This window comes from Scyliorhinus canicula, chromosome 23, assembly GCF_902713615.1.
Source record: "Scyliorhinus canicula chromosome 23, sScyCan1.1, whole genome shotgun sequence".
Taxonomy (NCBI): domain Eukaryota; kingdom Metazoa; phylum Chordata; class Chondrichthyes; order Carcharhiniformes; family Scyliorhinidae; genus Scyliorhinus; species Scyliorhinus canicula.
Genome location: NC_052168.1, coordinates 2,989,626 through 3,005,700, shown reverse-complemented (window position 1 = coordinate 3,005,700; position 16,075 = coordinate 2,989,626). Strand labels below are relative to the sequence as shown.

The following is a 16,075-nucleotide window of genomic DNA, read 5'->3' as shown; positions in this document are numbered from 1 at the left end:
CACCTAAACTGAAGGTTGAAGCTTGTACTGGACTTAAAGCTGCTTAAAATGCAGCACCTTATGTCTGATGCTGCAGGCACATCATGCGGCTCCATTTTCCGCTGTATCTTCTGTTTGACTAATATTATAGAGACAAAGAAAGAGACAGACAGGAAGACATGAAGAGTCAGAGACAACAAAGAGAGCAGGAACCCTGACTGATTACACCTCTCTCTAACCCCGCATCACTGTGCAGTGATCAGGAATAGAGATACAGTGACACACAGTAACAGATAGAGAGTGACACACAGTGAGAGAGTGCAAGAGAGAGAGAGAGAGAGAGAGAGAAAGAGAGAAAAGGAGAGAGAAAAAAATAGAAAAAGGAGAGAGAAAAAAATAGAAAAAAGGGAAAAGAGAAAGAGAGAAAAAAGGAGATAAAAAGGAAAAAAAGAGAAAAGAGAGGAGAAAGAGAGAAAAAAAGTGAGTGAGACAGAGAGTGAGACAGAGACAGAGAGAGAGAGACAGAGAGAGAGAGACAGAGAGAGAGACAGAGAGAGAGAGACAGAGAGAGAGAGACAGAGAGAGAGAGAGAAAGAGAGAGAGAGAGAGAGAGAGAGACAGAGAGAGAGAGACAGAGAGAGAGAGCACACCCACGGAGTGCTTCCCAGTTCAGGCCAGGGTAAGGTAGATCAGAATGTTACACGCTTGCCTTCGGCAGAATGCATGTGCCAGAGGTGCCTTCTTGCAGTTCACGTGGGGTGTGATTTTGGTTAGAATGCATATACTCAGCCGGGCTGAGACAGGGGGTCACGTGCTCTTGCCTGTAAGGGGGCATGGTCACACAATGGATCGGATGTGTTCTAACTTCTCCTCATACATGTGGTGAAACGCTCGGGCCAGACTGTGAAACGGAGCATCGCAGTTCTCCATCTCTTTCTGCAAAATAACACAGAGTGAAAGATGAGGTAGCCAAGGTCAAAGTGCAACAAGCAGCCCAATCAATTGCCCACAGCCCAATCAATCGTCCACAGCCCAATCACCTTCAGCCTCACGAATGGTACACTGTACACCATTCACTATAATCCTTGCCTCATCTTAATCCAGTCAGGCCAATGCTCTACATTGTACACAAGTCTCTGGTTTTTACTTCTCGTTTTACATTTGGGTTTTACATCACGCTGTTCTATGCTTTGCCTCCAGCTCATTCAAAAAGAGTCTCAGTATTGGTTACACACAAGTGCAGCCATGTTCCACAGATCTCAATCAGCGTGACAACAGGTTGGGTGGGGAATAACAGGAGGTATTTGGGTCAGTGGAAAGCTGTTCACTTGTTTTATACACGGAGACTGGTTTCAGTGCCAGCCCCTGTCACCCTGAGAGCTGCCACTTTAGAACAGACTGCAGCTAGAACCGGGAGCCCTCCTGGTCTAATGGTTCAGGGCACTTAGCAAATCAGAAGGGCTCTTAACCTCGGCAGTTGGTATTTCTTTCCTATCATAGCTCCGACACAGCTGTGCCTAAGTGGGTAGCACTCGCACCCGAGTCAGAAGGATTCGAGTTCAAATTCCACTTCAAAGGACTTGGGCACAAAGTCTAGACTGGCGGTCCTCGTTCAGTACCGAGGGAGTACCACACAGTCAGAGGGTTAATACCAAGAGAACATCGGCTGTCAGAGGGTCAGCACTGAAGGCGCATCACATTGTCCGAAGGGCAGTACCAACCAAGAGTGGCTGTAGTTTCAGACGAAGCATCTTTGGATGAGACATTAAACCGAGGATCTGTGAGATGGGCGTTAAAAGGTCTCCCAGCACCCATTCTAGATGAGGACATGTGCAATGAGGCCCTCTGTAGAGTGAATGCCACCTCCTCTTGCGCCACAGCTCAGCATGATTCAGCTCAAGGTGGTACACAAGGCCCACCTGACTAAAACTAGGATCAGTAGTTTTTTTACTGATGTGGAAGACAGGTGTGAGACGTGTTATCGTGGGCCCGTTAACCACATCCACATGTTCTGGTCATGTCCAAGGATGGTGAGCTTTTAGGTCTCCTTCTTTAACACAATGTCAGCGGTTCTTAACATTGACCTGTCCATTGGTGGCCATTTTTGGGGTGTCGGACTCGCCAGGGGCTGCAGACCGGGGTGAAGAAAGATGCTCTTGCCTATGCCTCGCTGATAGCCCAGAGGTGAGTTCTGCTGGGGTGGAGAGCTTCCACTCAGCCTTGTGCCTCGGCCTTGTTGGCTGACCTTATGGAGTTTTTCTACCTGGAGAAGTTCAAATACATTGCGAAGGGAATTGGTGGAACAGTTCTACCCGAGGAGGTGGCCAATATCTCAGACTTCAATGAATCAGTTAACATCAGCTGTTAGTGGGGAAGGGAAGATTGTAGTTGTGTGCGGTGGTGGGGGGGGGGGGGTGTTTTATAAGTGACGTTGCTTGTTTTGTGTTATTAACATGATAAATAGGCAGCATGGTGGCGCGGTGGTTAGCCCTGCTGCTTCATGGCGCTGAGGGTTCGATCCCGGCCCCGGGTCACTGTCCCTGTGGAGTTTGTACATTTGTCCCTTGTCTGCGTAGGTCTCAGCCCCACAACCTAAAAAGATGTGCAGGGTAGGTGGATCGGCCACGCTAAATTGCCCCTTAATTGGGGGAAAAAAGAAATTGGGTACTCTGAAATGTATTTTTAAAAAAGGGTCTCCCAGCACTATTTCAAAGAAAGTCAGGAAGTATTTCCTAATGATCTGTCCAATATTTATTTCGAGGGACAGCACAGTAGCATAGTGGTTAGCACAGTTGCTTCACAGCTCCAGGAACCCAGGTTTGATTCCCGGCTCGGGTCACTGTCTGTGCGGAGTCTGCACGTTCTCCCCGTGTCTGCGTGGGTTTCCTCCGGATGCTCCGGTTTCTTCCCACAGTCCAAAGATGTGCAGGTGAGGTGGACTGGCCATGATAAAATTGCCCTTAGTTTCCAAAAAAGGTTAGGAGGGGTTATTGGGTTACGGGGGGCAAAAAAACAATATTTATTTTGGTTTTTTTTCTAATAAATTTTTTTTTATCCAATTAAGGGGCAATTTAGCGTGGCCAATCCACCTACCCTGCACATTTTTGGGATGTGGGAGTGAGACCCACACAGACACAGGGAGAATGCGCAAACTCCACATAGACAGTGACCCAGGGCTGGGATCGAACCTGGGACCTGAGCGCCGTGAGGCAGCAGTGCTAACCACTGCACCGCCGTGCCGCCCCGGATATTTATTTCTTGACCAATGCCATTACCACAGCAACTTTTTGTGGGAGCTTGCTGTGCTAATGGTAACTCGGTTCCCACATTACAACAGTGGCTACACGTCAAAAAGTATTTCATTGGCTAGAAAGCTCTTTGGGGAGTCCGTCCGAAGGTTTTGAAGGGCACTCCATGATCTTGCTAAAAATCCTTGAGTCTCACTTCCAGACTGACTCTGAGGTACCAGATGTTTCTCAGACTGGCAAGTCGGTGCAATGGGAACAAGGGGGCGAGAAAGTCGGGATTATCCCCTTCACTTACCGCGGATGTCTCAAAGTACTCCAGGCCCTGGCTCGCTGCCCACTCCTGTGCCTGGGTGTACTCCACCGCACGCCTACAGGCTAAATCTGTCTTATTGCCAACAAGAACTCCTGCAAACAAATCAAAGGAAGTGACTGGTTGAAGCACCAAAGCTATTGTGCAACTTTCCTACATTAAACCACAACATTCCCAGAAGCTAGGAAGCACTGACCTGCCAGCTGACTGCTGGGAGCCTGCGTTCGGGCCCTTTCCAGCCACTTTGCACAGCTGTTGAATGTTGCCTCATTGGTGATGTCATACACAAGGCAAATGGTGGCCGTATGCTCCCACTGTTTGAATAAAGGAGATGCAAAGTTCAAAGAAAGACAAGAGAACGCACACATTTCCCCCTCCCCCCCCCATTTTAGGCTCCAGGGCTTCACGAAGGGAGGCTTTGGTCAGCTGAGATTAGTCTTAAAGGCTCAGTCTCCATTTCAAACACAATATTCAAGTCAGAGAGGCTAACGACAAGTTCCAATTTCACAATAAAGACAATGTTTTTTGGGGTGAGACAGAGGTTAGCTCTGCTGCCTCACAGCGCCAGGGACCCGGGTCCAATTCCAGCCTCGGGTGACTACTGTCTGTGCAGTTTTCACTTCCTCCCCATGTCTGCGTGGGTTTCTTCCAGGTGCTCCAGGTTCCTCCCACAGCCCAATGATGTGCAGGTTAGGTAGATTGGCCATGCTAAAATTGTCCCTTAGTCTCCAAAACGTTAGGTGGGGTTACGGGGATAGGGTGGAGGTGTGGCCTAGGTAGTGTGCTCTTTTCAAGGGCTGGTACAGACTTGATGGGCTGAATGGCCTCTTTCTGCACTGTAGGGAATCTGTGGTTCACACAGCCTTGCCCTCAGTTTCAGAGTCGTGATGTTAGAGGCCCTTTTTGCCACAGAGACTGGGAATGTCCTGCTGGGGGTTCAGGGTTAAAGTACCAAATAATTCCTGGAGTATGGTGTGCAGTTTTGGTCCCCTTTGTTTAAAAAGGATATTAATGCCATAGAGGGAGTCTTAAAAGAATAGACAGAGTAGATGCAGGTAAGATTGTTTTCTTGATTGCAGCGTCTAGAACCAGGGGATACAATTTCAAAATAAAGGGGAAGCCTCTTAGGACTGAGATGAGGAGAGGTTTCTTTACTCAGAGGATTGTGAATCTTTATGATTCTCTACCCCAGAACGTTGTGAAAGGTGTCGCTGGGTGTGATCAAAGCAGAGATTGACAGATTTCTAAAAACCAATGACATATATGGGGGCATAATGTGGGAAAAAGGCATTGAAGTGGATGATCAGCCATGATCGCATTGAATAATGGAGTAGGCTTGATGGGCTGAATGGTCTGCACATGTTCCACTGTTAGTATTGACCCTCTGACAGTGCAGAACTCCCTCAGTACTGACCCTCTGACAGTGCAGCACTCCCTCAGTACTGACCCTCTGACAGTGCAGCACTCCCTCAGTACTGACCTTATGACAGTGCCGCACTCTCTCAGTACTGACCCCATGACAGTGCGGCACTCCCTCAGTACTGACCCTATGACAGTGCAGCACTCCCTCAGTACTGACCCTCTGACAGTGAGGCACTCTCTCAGTACTGACCCTCCGACAGTGTAGCACTCCCTCAGTACTGACCCTCTGACAGTGCGGCACTCCCTCAGTACTGACCCTCTGACAGTGCAGCACTCCCTCAGTACTGACCCTCTGACAGTGAGGCACTCTCTCAGTACTGACCCTCCGACAGTGTAGCACTCCCTCAGTACTGACCCTCTGACAGTGAGGCACTCTCTCAGTACTGACCCTCCGACAGTGTAGCACTCCCTCAATACTAAGTGGTAGAGCAAGTGTGGTGGGCCGAAGGGCCTACTCCTGTTGCTATGTACCTAATTCAAGGAATGAATGACAGGGCCTAAACCTCTGAAGGAAACAAATCGACTAATTGATCTCGGTACCTGGCTTTCCACCATGTCATAGAAGATTTCTTTTCCTGAAGAATCAAATATGAAGAGTTCCTGGAGACAGGGAGGGAAGAGGGAACATAATAAATTGACATCCGCTCACGGAAAGCCTCTTGGAATTCACACACGGAATAATGTGATGTACTTCTTAAACACTCACCACGCTGTCAGGCGTGTCTGGGATGGGGACCGGATTAACAAAGACTTCCACTCCAGTCGTCTAGAGGAAAAGGAGAGATAGTACACCATTCTCAGACCCACACTCTCTGTAACCTGGCTAAATAGACTTCTATAACAAAGACGGCTGCTTGTAAGATTTAAACCTGACCAATCTCCCCAAAAAAGTGGAATTTCAAGATTGGGGCATCGAACACAATGAAATCTAGAAACATCAGTGCAGCCGTCCTGCAGCTGTTGTGCGACATTTGCCCCCTGACTGCGCACAGAACACTCCATCTCCTCTGTGGACAGTAATGAGCAGAATTCACATTCAGTCGGCCCTTGTCTTGTTCAGACAGTTGAACAGGAATCAATAGCAGAGCAGCTATCACACAAAATCTCCGCTGGGTAAGTTGATGAAGGGATTCAGCCCCTTGAGCCTGCCACGTCATTCAATTAGACCTTGACTGATCTCTACAACTCCATTTAATCACCTTTGCTCCACATCCCTCAATGCTCTTCATAAATGGAAATCTATCCAACTCGGTCTCAAAAGCTCCAGGAATCACAGTCTTTTGGGGAGGGAAATAGTTCCAGATTCTCACTACCCTTTATGTGAAAAAGTGCTTCCTAATTTCATTCCTAAATAGCTTGCCACTAATGTTTAAGTAAAATGTGGGTCTTATGCATACTTCTAACTAAGTAACACACAGTAAACAATCCTTTTAGAGGTGGGGGAAGGTCTTCATTTGGTCCACCTTTGCTGATGGCTGTGAAGGCCGATCCGAGGGAGGTGGTTCTTCCACAAGTGCTGCACTTGAAGCTGCCAAATGACGTGGGTTGGCGTTTGTTGCCAAGTTGGTCATCGCGGTGGGAGCACATCATCGCACAGGAGGTGTCACCATTTTCCCCTTTGGCTGGCCACTGTGTGTCCTGGATGGGACTGACAATAGATCATAGAATTTACAGTGCAGAAGGAGGCCATTTGGCCCACCGAGTCTGCACCGACCCTACTTAATCCACACCTCCACCCTATCCCATAAGCCAGTAACCCACATAACCTTTTGGACACTTTGGGGCAATTTAGCATGGCCAAGCAACCTAACCCGCTCATCTTTGGACTGTGGGAAGAAACCGGAGCACCCGGAGGAAACCCACGCACACACGGGGAGGACATGCAAACTCCACACAGACAGTGACCTGCGGTCGGAATCGAACCCGGGACCCTGGAGCTGTGAGGCAGTAGTGCTAAGTACTGCGCTGTGCCACCGTGCTGCCCAGCAAAGAAAACTTGGCAGTTCGGATCACCGGACTGACGCAAATGAAGACGAGCCACCTTTATTCTAGATCATTCCTCTCGGAGGACTGTGCCAATATCCTGAATGGCACCAGGATTTCGCAACCCCCCACTACTACCCCACCTCTCCCCCCCCCACTACTACCCCACCTCTCCCCCCCACTACCCACCTCTCCCCCCCCCACTACCCCACCTCTTCCCCCCCACTACCCCACCTCTACCCCCCCACTACTACCCCACCTCTCCCCTCCCCCATTACCCACCTCTCCCCCCCACTACCCCACCTCTCCCCTCCCCCATTACCCACCTCTCCCCCCCACTACCCCACCTCTCCCCCCCCACTACCCCATCTCTCCCCCCCACTACCCCATCTCTCCCCCCCACTACCCCACTTCTCCCCCCCACTACCCCATCTCTCCCCCCCCACTACCCCACCTCTCCACCCCCCCACTACTACCCCACCTCTCCCCCGCCCCCCCCACTACTACCCCACCTCTCCCCGCCCCCCCACTACTACCCCACCTCTCTCTCTCTCCCCCCCCCCCCCCCCACTACCCCACCTCAAGCCCACTCCCTCTCCGATCATTCCAGGTGAAACATACGCCATGTTCTATTCATCCGTCACCTCCTGTGCTTCCTGACCTACACTGGCTCCCGATCCTGTAATGACTCAATCTTGAACTTCCCGTCCTTGCTTTCAAGTTCCACCGTGCCTGCGCCTTTCCCTAATTTTTGTAACCTCCTTCAGCTTCCAAGGTCACCTCACTCCTCCAATTCTTGTCTTCGCACATCCCCAATTTTAATCGGTCCATCATTGCAGACCACACCACAGCTTCCTGGAGCCTAGCTCTGCCTAAGCCTCTCCACATAGTGCCATAAAAAAGTTACAGCACAGAGGCATCATGTGCAACGTCTGAAAATATAACTAGCTGGCCATTCTCATCCCACCTCCCAGCACCCGGTCCGTAGCCTTGCTGGTTCCGGGACTTCAGGCGCAGATCCCGGTACCTTTTAAATGAGTTGAAGGTTTCTGCCTCAACCACCGATCCAGGCAGCGAATTCCAGACACCTAGGTGAAAAGGTTTTTCCTAATATCCTCTCCAATCACCTTAAATCTGTGCCCCCTAATAATTGACCTCAGCGCTGGGTGAAACAAGTCTTCCTTGTCTGCTCTCTCTAGGTCTCCCACGTCACATTCCTCCTTTAAGATGTTCCTTAAAAGCTACATCTTTGACCAGGTTTTTGTTCAGATATGCTACATCACCGTATGTAGTTATGTGTCAATTCTTTTTTAAAATAAATTTAGAGTGCCCAATTCATTTGTTTCCAATTAAGGGGCAATTTAGCGTGGCCAATCCACCTAGCCTGCACACCTTTGGGTTGAGGGGGCGATATCCACACAAACATGGGGAGAATGTGCAAACTCCACACTGACAGTGACCCAGAGCTGGGATCGATCCTGGGACCTCAGCGCCATGAGGCAACAGGGCTAACCCACTGTGCCAACTTGCTGCCCTATTATGTGTCAAATTCTGCTGTCAAGTGTCCTGGGGACATTTTAGAAATGCAAGTTTTTGTAGTAGAGTACCAATTTCTTTTTAATTCATTTTTCAGACGGTTGTCATCATTGGCAAGGCTGGCATTCATTGCCAATTTACTTTTGATTTACCATTTACTGCTTTCTGTACCTCTGCAATATCTCATAAACCTTTCCACGGCCTCCTTTCATGGCCGAATCTTGGCTCAATGGACTTACCAGGGTATAATTTTTCAGAAAGTGAGCACTTTCGCTGCGAAACCCATGCACTAACGCACTCTTCCCAACAGTAGAGTCGCCTAGAAAAGAAGGGAGTCAAACAGGAAGGTTGTGAGAGGAGGGTCAGGAACCAGAGACAAAGCACACATCCAGCTGGGTGTGCCCGCTGGTGTATTGGTAATGTGCCTGGACTGATACCCCAGAGGGTTTCTTCTAACAATCCGGTATGAACGAGAGTGCAAATCTCACCATGTCTGAGAATTTGAAGTTAGCTTTAAAAATACAAACTTTGCATCAGCGGTCAGAAGGGCCAATTCTGATGAAAGTCGTCGACCTGAAATGGGAGCTCTGCTCTTTGCTCCACAGATGCTGCCTAACCTGCTGAGCACTTCCACCATTGCCTGTTTTTATTTTAGGTGGCAAGAATTCAGACGATGCACGAGTGGCCTTTTAGGGAAGGAAGCTGCTGTCTTTACCCAGTCTGGGTTTTCTGATGTGGTCGACTCTTAACTGCCTTTCCAAGCGACGCAGCTGAATCAAACTATCACCCAAAGGTCTAAGACTGAGCACAGCTTCCTCAAGGAAAGTACAGGATTGGCAATATTTGCCAGCTTTGCCAGAAATTTCACTTCCAAAGAAACATTTTTTTAAAACGTTGTTGAGTAAATGGTCGGCCGGGATTAAGTCATAAAAGTCTGAAATATCCCACACTGACCTGGAGCAGGTAAGCAATCTGGTGAAATTTATTAATTAGAGAGGGAGGAGGCAAGAAGTTTCAGTGCTGTGAAACATTACGTACTGTAATTCTTCTGCACTGAACAAAATAACTTCTGCTCTTCTTTCCCACTTTCCTGAAGCTGCAGGCACTGTTTCGACCCAGGGGTAGGTGCTAACAGCCACTCTTACTACATGTGGCTGAGTCGCCATCCTTCATAGCATCAGTTGGAAAAGCAGGGAATGTTCCAGGGGGCACTGGCCGATGAGCAAGCATTGCCCTCAGCAGAGTTCTTGGAAAGTTGAACCTAATCTGCCCATTCAGCGTAATCCAACATACAAGACACTGCTAACTTCCGGGCTTTCAAAACTGCGTGAAGTGAAAACAGAGGCAAGGCACTCAAAGATTTAAAAAACTTTCATGCACTACTCCGCAATTTCACCATTTTACCCATAAGGCACACAAGATTAAAGTCAACAGGTGTCAGCACATAAACACGCGTATGGGGATCAAATAACAAACAGTTTCTCCTACTCATCTTTTATTTACTGTTTCATAAATACAATTAGCTAAATCTGGATTTCCAATTAAGCACAGGCTACGCAGGTCAACTCAGAAGATTTGAGATAATGTGAGTCAGGGCAGCTGAGGGAAGAAGGGGAATGGAGTTGGAGGCTTTTATTAATCTTTTGACAGTTCTCAGTGCAGCACCGTCAGAGGGTCAGCACTGAGGGAGTGCCGCCCTGTGCGAGGGTCAGTACTGAGGGAGCGCCGCACTGTCAGGGTGTCAGTACTGAGGGAGTGCCGCCCTGTGCGAGGGTCAGTACTGAGGGAGCGCCGCCCTGTGCGAGGGTCAGTACTGAGGGAGTGCCGCACTGTCAGAGGGTCAGCACTGAGGGAGTGCTGCACTGTCAGAGGGTCAGTACTGAGGGAGCGCCGCACTGTCAGAGGGTCAGTACTGAGGGAGTGCTGCACTGTCAGAGGGTCAGTACTGAGGGAGTGCTGCACTGTCAGAGGGTCAGTACTGAGGGAGTGCCGCACTGTCAGAGGGTCAGTACTGAGGGAGCGCCGCACTGTCAGAGGGTCAGTACTGAGGGACTGCCGCACTGTCAGAGGGTCAGTACTGAGGGAGTGCTGCACTGTCAGAGTGTCAGTACTGAGGGAGTGCGGCACTGTCAGAGGGTCAGTACTGAGGGAGTGCCGCACTGTCAGAGGGTCAGTACTGAGGGAGTGCCGCACTGTCAGAGGGTCAGTACTGAGGGACTGCCGCACTGTCAGAGGGTCAGTACTGAGGGAGTGCCGCACTGTCAGAGGGTCAGCACTGAGGGAGTGCGGCACTGTCAGAGGGTCAGTACTGAGGGAGTGCCGCACTGTCAGAGGGTCAGTACTGAGGGAGTGCCGCACTGTCAGAGGGTCAGTACTGAGGGACTGCCGCACTGTCAGAGGGTCAGTACTGAGGGAGTGCTGCACTGTCAGAGTGTCAGTACTGAGGGAGTGCGGCACTGTCAGAGTGTCAGTACTGAGGGAGTGCGGCACTGTCAGAGGGTCAGTACTGAGGGAGTGCTGCACTGTCAGAGGGTCAGTACTGAGGGAGTGCTGCACTGTCAGAGGGTCAGCATTGAGGGAGCGCCGCATTGTCAGAGGGTCAGTACTGAGGGAGTGCCGCACTGTCAGAGGGTCAGTACTGAGGGAGTGCCGCACTGTCAGATGGTCAGTACTGAGGGAGTGCCGCACTGTCAGAGGGTCAGTACTGAGGGAGAGCCGCACTGTCAGAGGGTCAGTACTGAGGGAGCGCCGCACTGTCAGAGGGTCAGTACTGAGGGAGCGCCGCACTGTCAGAGGGTCAGTACTGAGGGAGTGCCGCACTGTCAGAGGGTCAGTACTGAGGGAGTGCCGCACTGTCAGAGGGTCAGTACTGAGGGAGTGCCGCACTGTCAGAGGGTCAGTACTGAGGGAGTGCCACACTGTCAGAGGGTCAGTACTGAGGGAGTGCTGCACTGTCAGAGGGTCAGTACTGAGGGAGTGCTGCACTGTCAGAGGGTCAGTACTGAGGGAGTGCTGCACTGTCAGAGGGTCAGTACTGAGGGAGTGCTGCACTGTCAGAGGGTCAGTACTGAGGGAGCGCCGCACTGTCAGAGGGTCAGTACTGAGGGAGTGCCGCACTGTCAGAGGGTCAGTACTGAGGGAGTGCCGCCCTGTGCGAGGGTCAGTACTGAGGGAGCGCCGCACTGTCAGGGTGTCAGTACTGAGGGAGTGCCGCCCTGTGCGAGGGTCAGTACTGAGGGAGCGCCGCCCTGTGCGAGGGTCAGTACTGAGGGAGTGCCGCACTGTCAGAGGGTCAGCACTGAGGGAGTGCTGCACTGTCAGAGGGTCAGTACTGAGGGAGCGCCGCACTGTCAGAGGGTCAGTACTGAGGGAGTGCTGCACTGTCAGAGGGTCAGTACTGAGGGAGTGCTGCACTGTCAGAGGGTCAGTACTGAGGGAGTGCCGCACTGTCAGAGGGTCAGTACTGAGGGAGCGCCGCACTGTCAGAGGGTCAGTACTGAGGGACTGCCGCACTGTCAGAGGGTCAGTACTGAGGGAGTGCTGCACTGTCAGAGTGTCAGTACTGAGGGAGTGCGGCACTGTCAGAGGGTCAGTACTGAGGGAGTGCCGCACTGTCAGAGGGTCAGTACTGAGGGAGTGCCGCACTGTCAGAGGGTCAGTACTGAGGGACTGCCGCACTGTCAGAGGGTCAGTACTGAGGGAGTGCCGCACTGTCAGAGGGTCAGCACTGAGGGAGTGCGGCACTGTCAGAGGGTCAGTACTGAGGGAGTGCCGCACTGTCAGAGGGTCAGTACTGAGGGAGTGCCGCACTGTCAGAGGGTCAGTACTGAGGGACTGCCGCACTGTCAGAGGGTCAGTACTGAGGGAGTGCTGCACTGTCAGAGTGTCAGTACTGAGGGAGTGCGGCACTGTCAGAGTGTCAGTACTGAGGGAGTGCGGCACTGTCAGAGGGTCAGTACTGAGGGAGTGCTGCACTGTCAGAGGGTCAGTACTGAGGGAGTGCTGCACTGTCAGAGGGTCAGCATTGAGGGAGCGCCGCATTGTCAGAGGGTCAGTACTGAGGGAGTGCCGCACTGTCAGAGGGTCAGTACTGAGGGAGTGCCGCACTGTCAGATGGTCAGTACTGAGGGAGTGCCGCACTGTCAGAGGGTCAGTACTGAGGGAGAGCCGCACTGTCAGAGGGTCAGTACTGAGGGAGCGCCGCACTGTCAGAGGGTCAGTACTGAGGGAGCGCCGCACTGTCAGAGGGTCAGTACTGAGGGAGTGCCGCACTGTCAGAGGGTCAGTACTGAGGGAGTGCCGCACTGTCAGAGGGTCAGTACTGAGGGAGTGCCGCACTGTCAGAGGGTCAGTACTGAGGGAGTGCCACACTGTCAGAGGGTCAGTACTGAGGGAGTGCTGCACTGTCAGAGGGTCAGTACTGAGGGAGTGCTGCACTGTCAGAGGGTCAGTACTGAGGGAGTGCTGCACTGTCAGAGGGTCAGTACTGAGGGAGTGCTGCACTGTCAGAGGGTCAGTACTGAGGGAGCGCCGCACTGTCAGAGGGTCAGTACTGAGGGAGTGCAGCACTGTCAGAGGGTCAGTACTGAGGGAGTGCCGCACTGTCAGAGGGTCAGTACTGAGGGAGTGCCGCACTGTCAGAGGGTCAGTACTGAGGGAGAGCCGCACTGTCAGAGGGTCAGTACTGAGGGAGTGCTGCACTGTCAGAGGGTCAGTACTGAGGGAGCGCCGCACTGTCAGAGGGTCAGTACTGAGGGAGTGCAGCACTGTCAGAGGGTCAGTACTGAGGGAGTGCCGCACTGTCAGAGGGTCAGTACTGAGGGAGTGCCGCACTGTCAGAGGGTCAGTACTGAGGGAGTGCCGCACTGTCAGAGGGTCAGTACTGAGGGAGTGGCGCACTGTCAGAGGGTCAGTACTGAGGGAGTGCCGCACTGTCAGAGGGTCAGTACTGAGGGAGTGCCGCACTGTCAGAGGGTCAGTACTGAGGGAGTGGCGCACTGTCAGAGGGTCAGTACTGAGGGAGTGCCGCACTGTCAGAGGGTCAGTACTGAGGGAGTGCCGCACTGTCAGAGGGTCAGTACTGAGGGAGTGCTGCACTGTCAGAGGGTCAGTACTGAGGGAGTGCTGCACTGTCAGAGGGTCAGTACTGAGGGAGTGCTGCACTGTCAGAGGGTCAGTACTGAGGGAGAGCCGCACTGTCAGAGGGTCAGTACTGAGGGAGCGCTGCACTGTCAGAGGGTCAGTACTGAGGGAGTGCTGCACTGTCAGAGGGTCAGTACTGAGGAGGTGCCGCACTGTCAGAGGGTCAGTACTGAGGGAGTGCTGCACTGTCAGAGGGTCAGTACTGAGGAGGTGCCGCACTGTCAGAGGGTCAGTACTGAGGGAGTGCTGCACTGTCAGAGGGTCAGTACTGAGGAGGTGCCGCACTGTCAGAGGGTCAGTACTGAGGGAGTGCTGCACTGTCAGAGGGTCAGTACTGAGGGAGTGCCGCACTGTCAGAGGGTCAGTACTGAGGGAGTGCTGCACTGTCAGAGGGTCAGTACTGAGGGAGTGCCGCACTGTCAGAGGGTCAGTACTGAGGGAGTGCTGCACTGTCAGAGGGTCAGTACTGAGGGAGTGCTGCACTGTCAGAGGGTCAGTACTGAGGGAGTGCTGCACTGTCAGAGGGTCAGTACTGAGGGAGTGCTGCACTGTCAGAGGGTCAGTACTGAGGGAGTGCCGCACTGTCAGAGGGTCAGTACTGAGGGAGCCCGCACTGTCAGAGGGTCAGTACTGAGGGAGTGCTGCACTGTCAGAGGGTCAGTACTGAGGGAGTGCCGCACTGTCAGAGGGTCAGTACTGAGGGAGTGCTGCACTGTCAGAGGGTCAGTACTGAGGGAGTGCCGCACTGTCAGAGGGTCAGTACTGAGGGAGAGCCGCACTGTCAGAGGGTCAGTACTGAGGGAGTGCTGCACTGTCAGAGGGTCAGTACAGAGGGAGTGCCGCACTGTCAGAGGGTCAGTACTGAGGGAGTGCCGCACTGTCAGAGGGTCAGTACTGAGGGAGTGCTGCACTGTCAGAGGGTCAGTACTGAGGGAGGTGGCGGGAGCCACATAAATGCATGTCCTGCCCCCCCCCCCTCACCTGCCAGCACACATTTCGCTCGCAGCTTCACCATGGCTCCGGCTCGCTGGCTGATCCCCGTTCACAACATCAACAGCACCCCAGCCTCGGGCTAGGCCAGGCTGCAGGCCGCCATTACCCGCTCCCTGGTGACGGCTGCCTAGCAACGCCGGGCCCGCACTCCATTGGCTACCGTGCTGTCAATCTGCCGGGTCCCGTCATCTGATTGGGTGCGGTCTGCGTCACTCAGACTTTGACTTCCGCCGGAAGTGCCCGCCTCTGTGTGCGGGGCAGGGCTGTCAATCACTGGGCTGGTTCTGGGACAATTCACAAGGATGTTATTCTGCAATAGGAATATATTTGTATTGGTGCTGCAATGAGACTTTCCACTGTGAATACTCTGCTTGTTTTGCATTCCACACTCCCCTGCCAGGCAGTATTTTATCTTCACTTTATCTTCACTTGGGCTTAGCCTCAGTGGGCGTCAGCTCCACATGGTACCAGAGTTGGGGCGCTCCAGCTTGATGTTGCAGCTCTACGGGCAGAGATTGGCTGGGTTGGCACTGTACAGAGGGGCATAAGAGCCCCAAAAACCCGAGGCAGAGTCAACCGGAAAGTAAATGAAAGCACCTTCTGAAGGGCATCCAGGGATGGGTAATAGATGGTAGCCTACCAGCGCCGCTCACATCCCATAAATTAATTTTTTATAAATAAATGCCCCGGACGCCTGAAATCTGAATTAAGGTGCGGGATAAACTTGGCGTGTCTGACAGCATGTGTGGAGAGAGAAGCTGAGTTAATGTTTCGAGTCCGTATTGACCCTCCTACAAAACTGAAGAGAAAGACGAGGAGGGGGGCACAGTGGTTAGCACTGTTTCCTCACAGCTACAGGGACCCTAATTTTGCAAATTCTCCTGGTGTCTGCGTAGGCTTCCTCCAGGCGCTCCAGTTTGCTCCCACAGACCAAAGATGTGCAGGTTAGGTGGATTGACTATGCTAAATTGCCCTTAGTGTTCAGGGGTGTGCTGGAAATCACAACAGCGCCTATACTTCCTCAGGAAATTCGGCATGTCCACACTGACTCTTACCAACTTTTACCGATGCACCACAGAAAGCATCCTATCTGGTTGCATCAAGTGCTCGGCCCAGGACCGTAAGAAACTGCGTTAAGTCGAGATCATAGCCCAGTCCATCACACAAAGCCGCCTCCCACCCATTGACTCTGTCTACACCTCCCGCTGCCTTGGGAAAGCGGGCAGCATAATCAAAGACCCCTCCCACCCGGCTTACTCACTCTTCCATCGGGCAGGAGATATAAAAATCTGAGAACATGCATGCATGCACAGGTTCATAAACAGCTGTCACCAGACTTCTGTATGACCCTCTTATGGACTGAACGGATCTCTTCACACATCTGAAGTAGCACTGCACTCCGTATGCCTCACGCGATTTACATTGTGTATTTATCGTATGTCTTATGTTTTTCATGTATGGA

General features: G+C 52.2%; 1 protein-coding gene across 2 annotated transcripts; it reads right to left on the bottom strand.

Annotated features, from left to right (window-relative positions):
* Positions 1-513: 513 nt before the first annotated feature.
* ift27 (intraflagellar transport 27 homolog (Chlamydomonas)) lies at positions 514-14,754 on the bottom strand. Of its 2 annotated transcripts, XM_038783618.1 has the most exons (7): positions 14,602-14,754; positions 8,718-8,797; positions 5,666-5,725; positions 5,500-5,559; positions 3,734-3,851; positions 3,523-3,632; positions 514-915 (listed from the first exon to the last, which is right to left on the bottom strand). In XM_038783618.1, the coding sequence occupies exons 1-7, from the start codon at positions 14,633-14,635 to the stop codon at positions 817-819; spliced, it is 561 nt and encodes a 186-aa protein (XP_038639546.1). In that variant the 5' UTR covers positions 14,636-14,754; the 3' UTR covers positions 514-816. The 2 variants fall into 2 exon arrangements, with proteins under 2 accessions (XP_038639546.1, XP_038639547.1); XM_038783619.1 differs by lacking the exon at positions 5,666-5,725.
* Positions 14,755-16,075: the final 1,321 nt, after the last annotated feature.

Bases quoted from the DNA above. Each gene is read 5' to 3' on its own strand.
- ift27 (XM_038783618.1), bottom strand. From the start codon at position 14,635: ATGGTGAAGCTGCGAGCGAAATGTGTGCTGGCAG. The intron at 3,852-5,499 runs GTACCGAGATCA...TTATTCAAACAG, and splicing joins ATGACATGGTGGAAAGCCAG to TGGGAGCATACGGCCACCAT. The intron at 3,633-3,733 runs GTCAGTGCTTCC...ATTTGTTTGCAG, and splicing joins TCCCAGCAGTCAGCTGGCAG to GAGTTCTTGTTGGCAATAAG.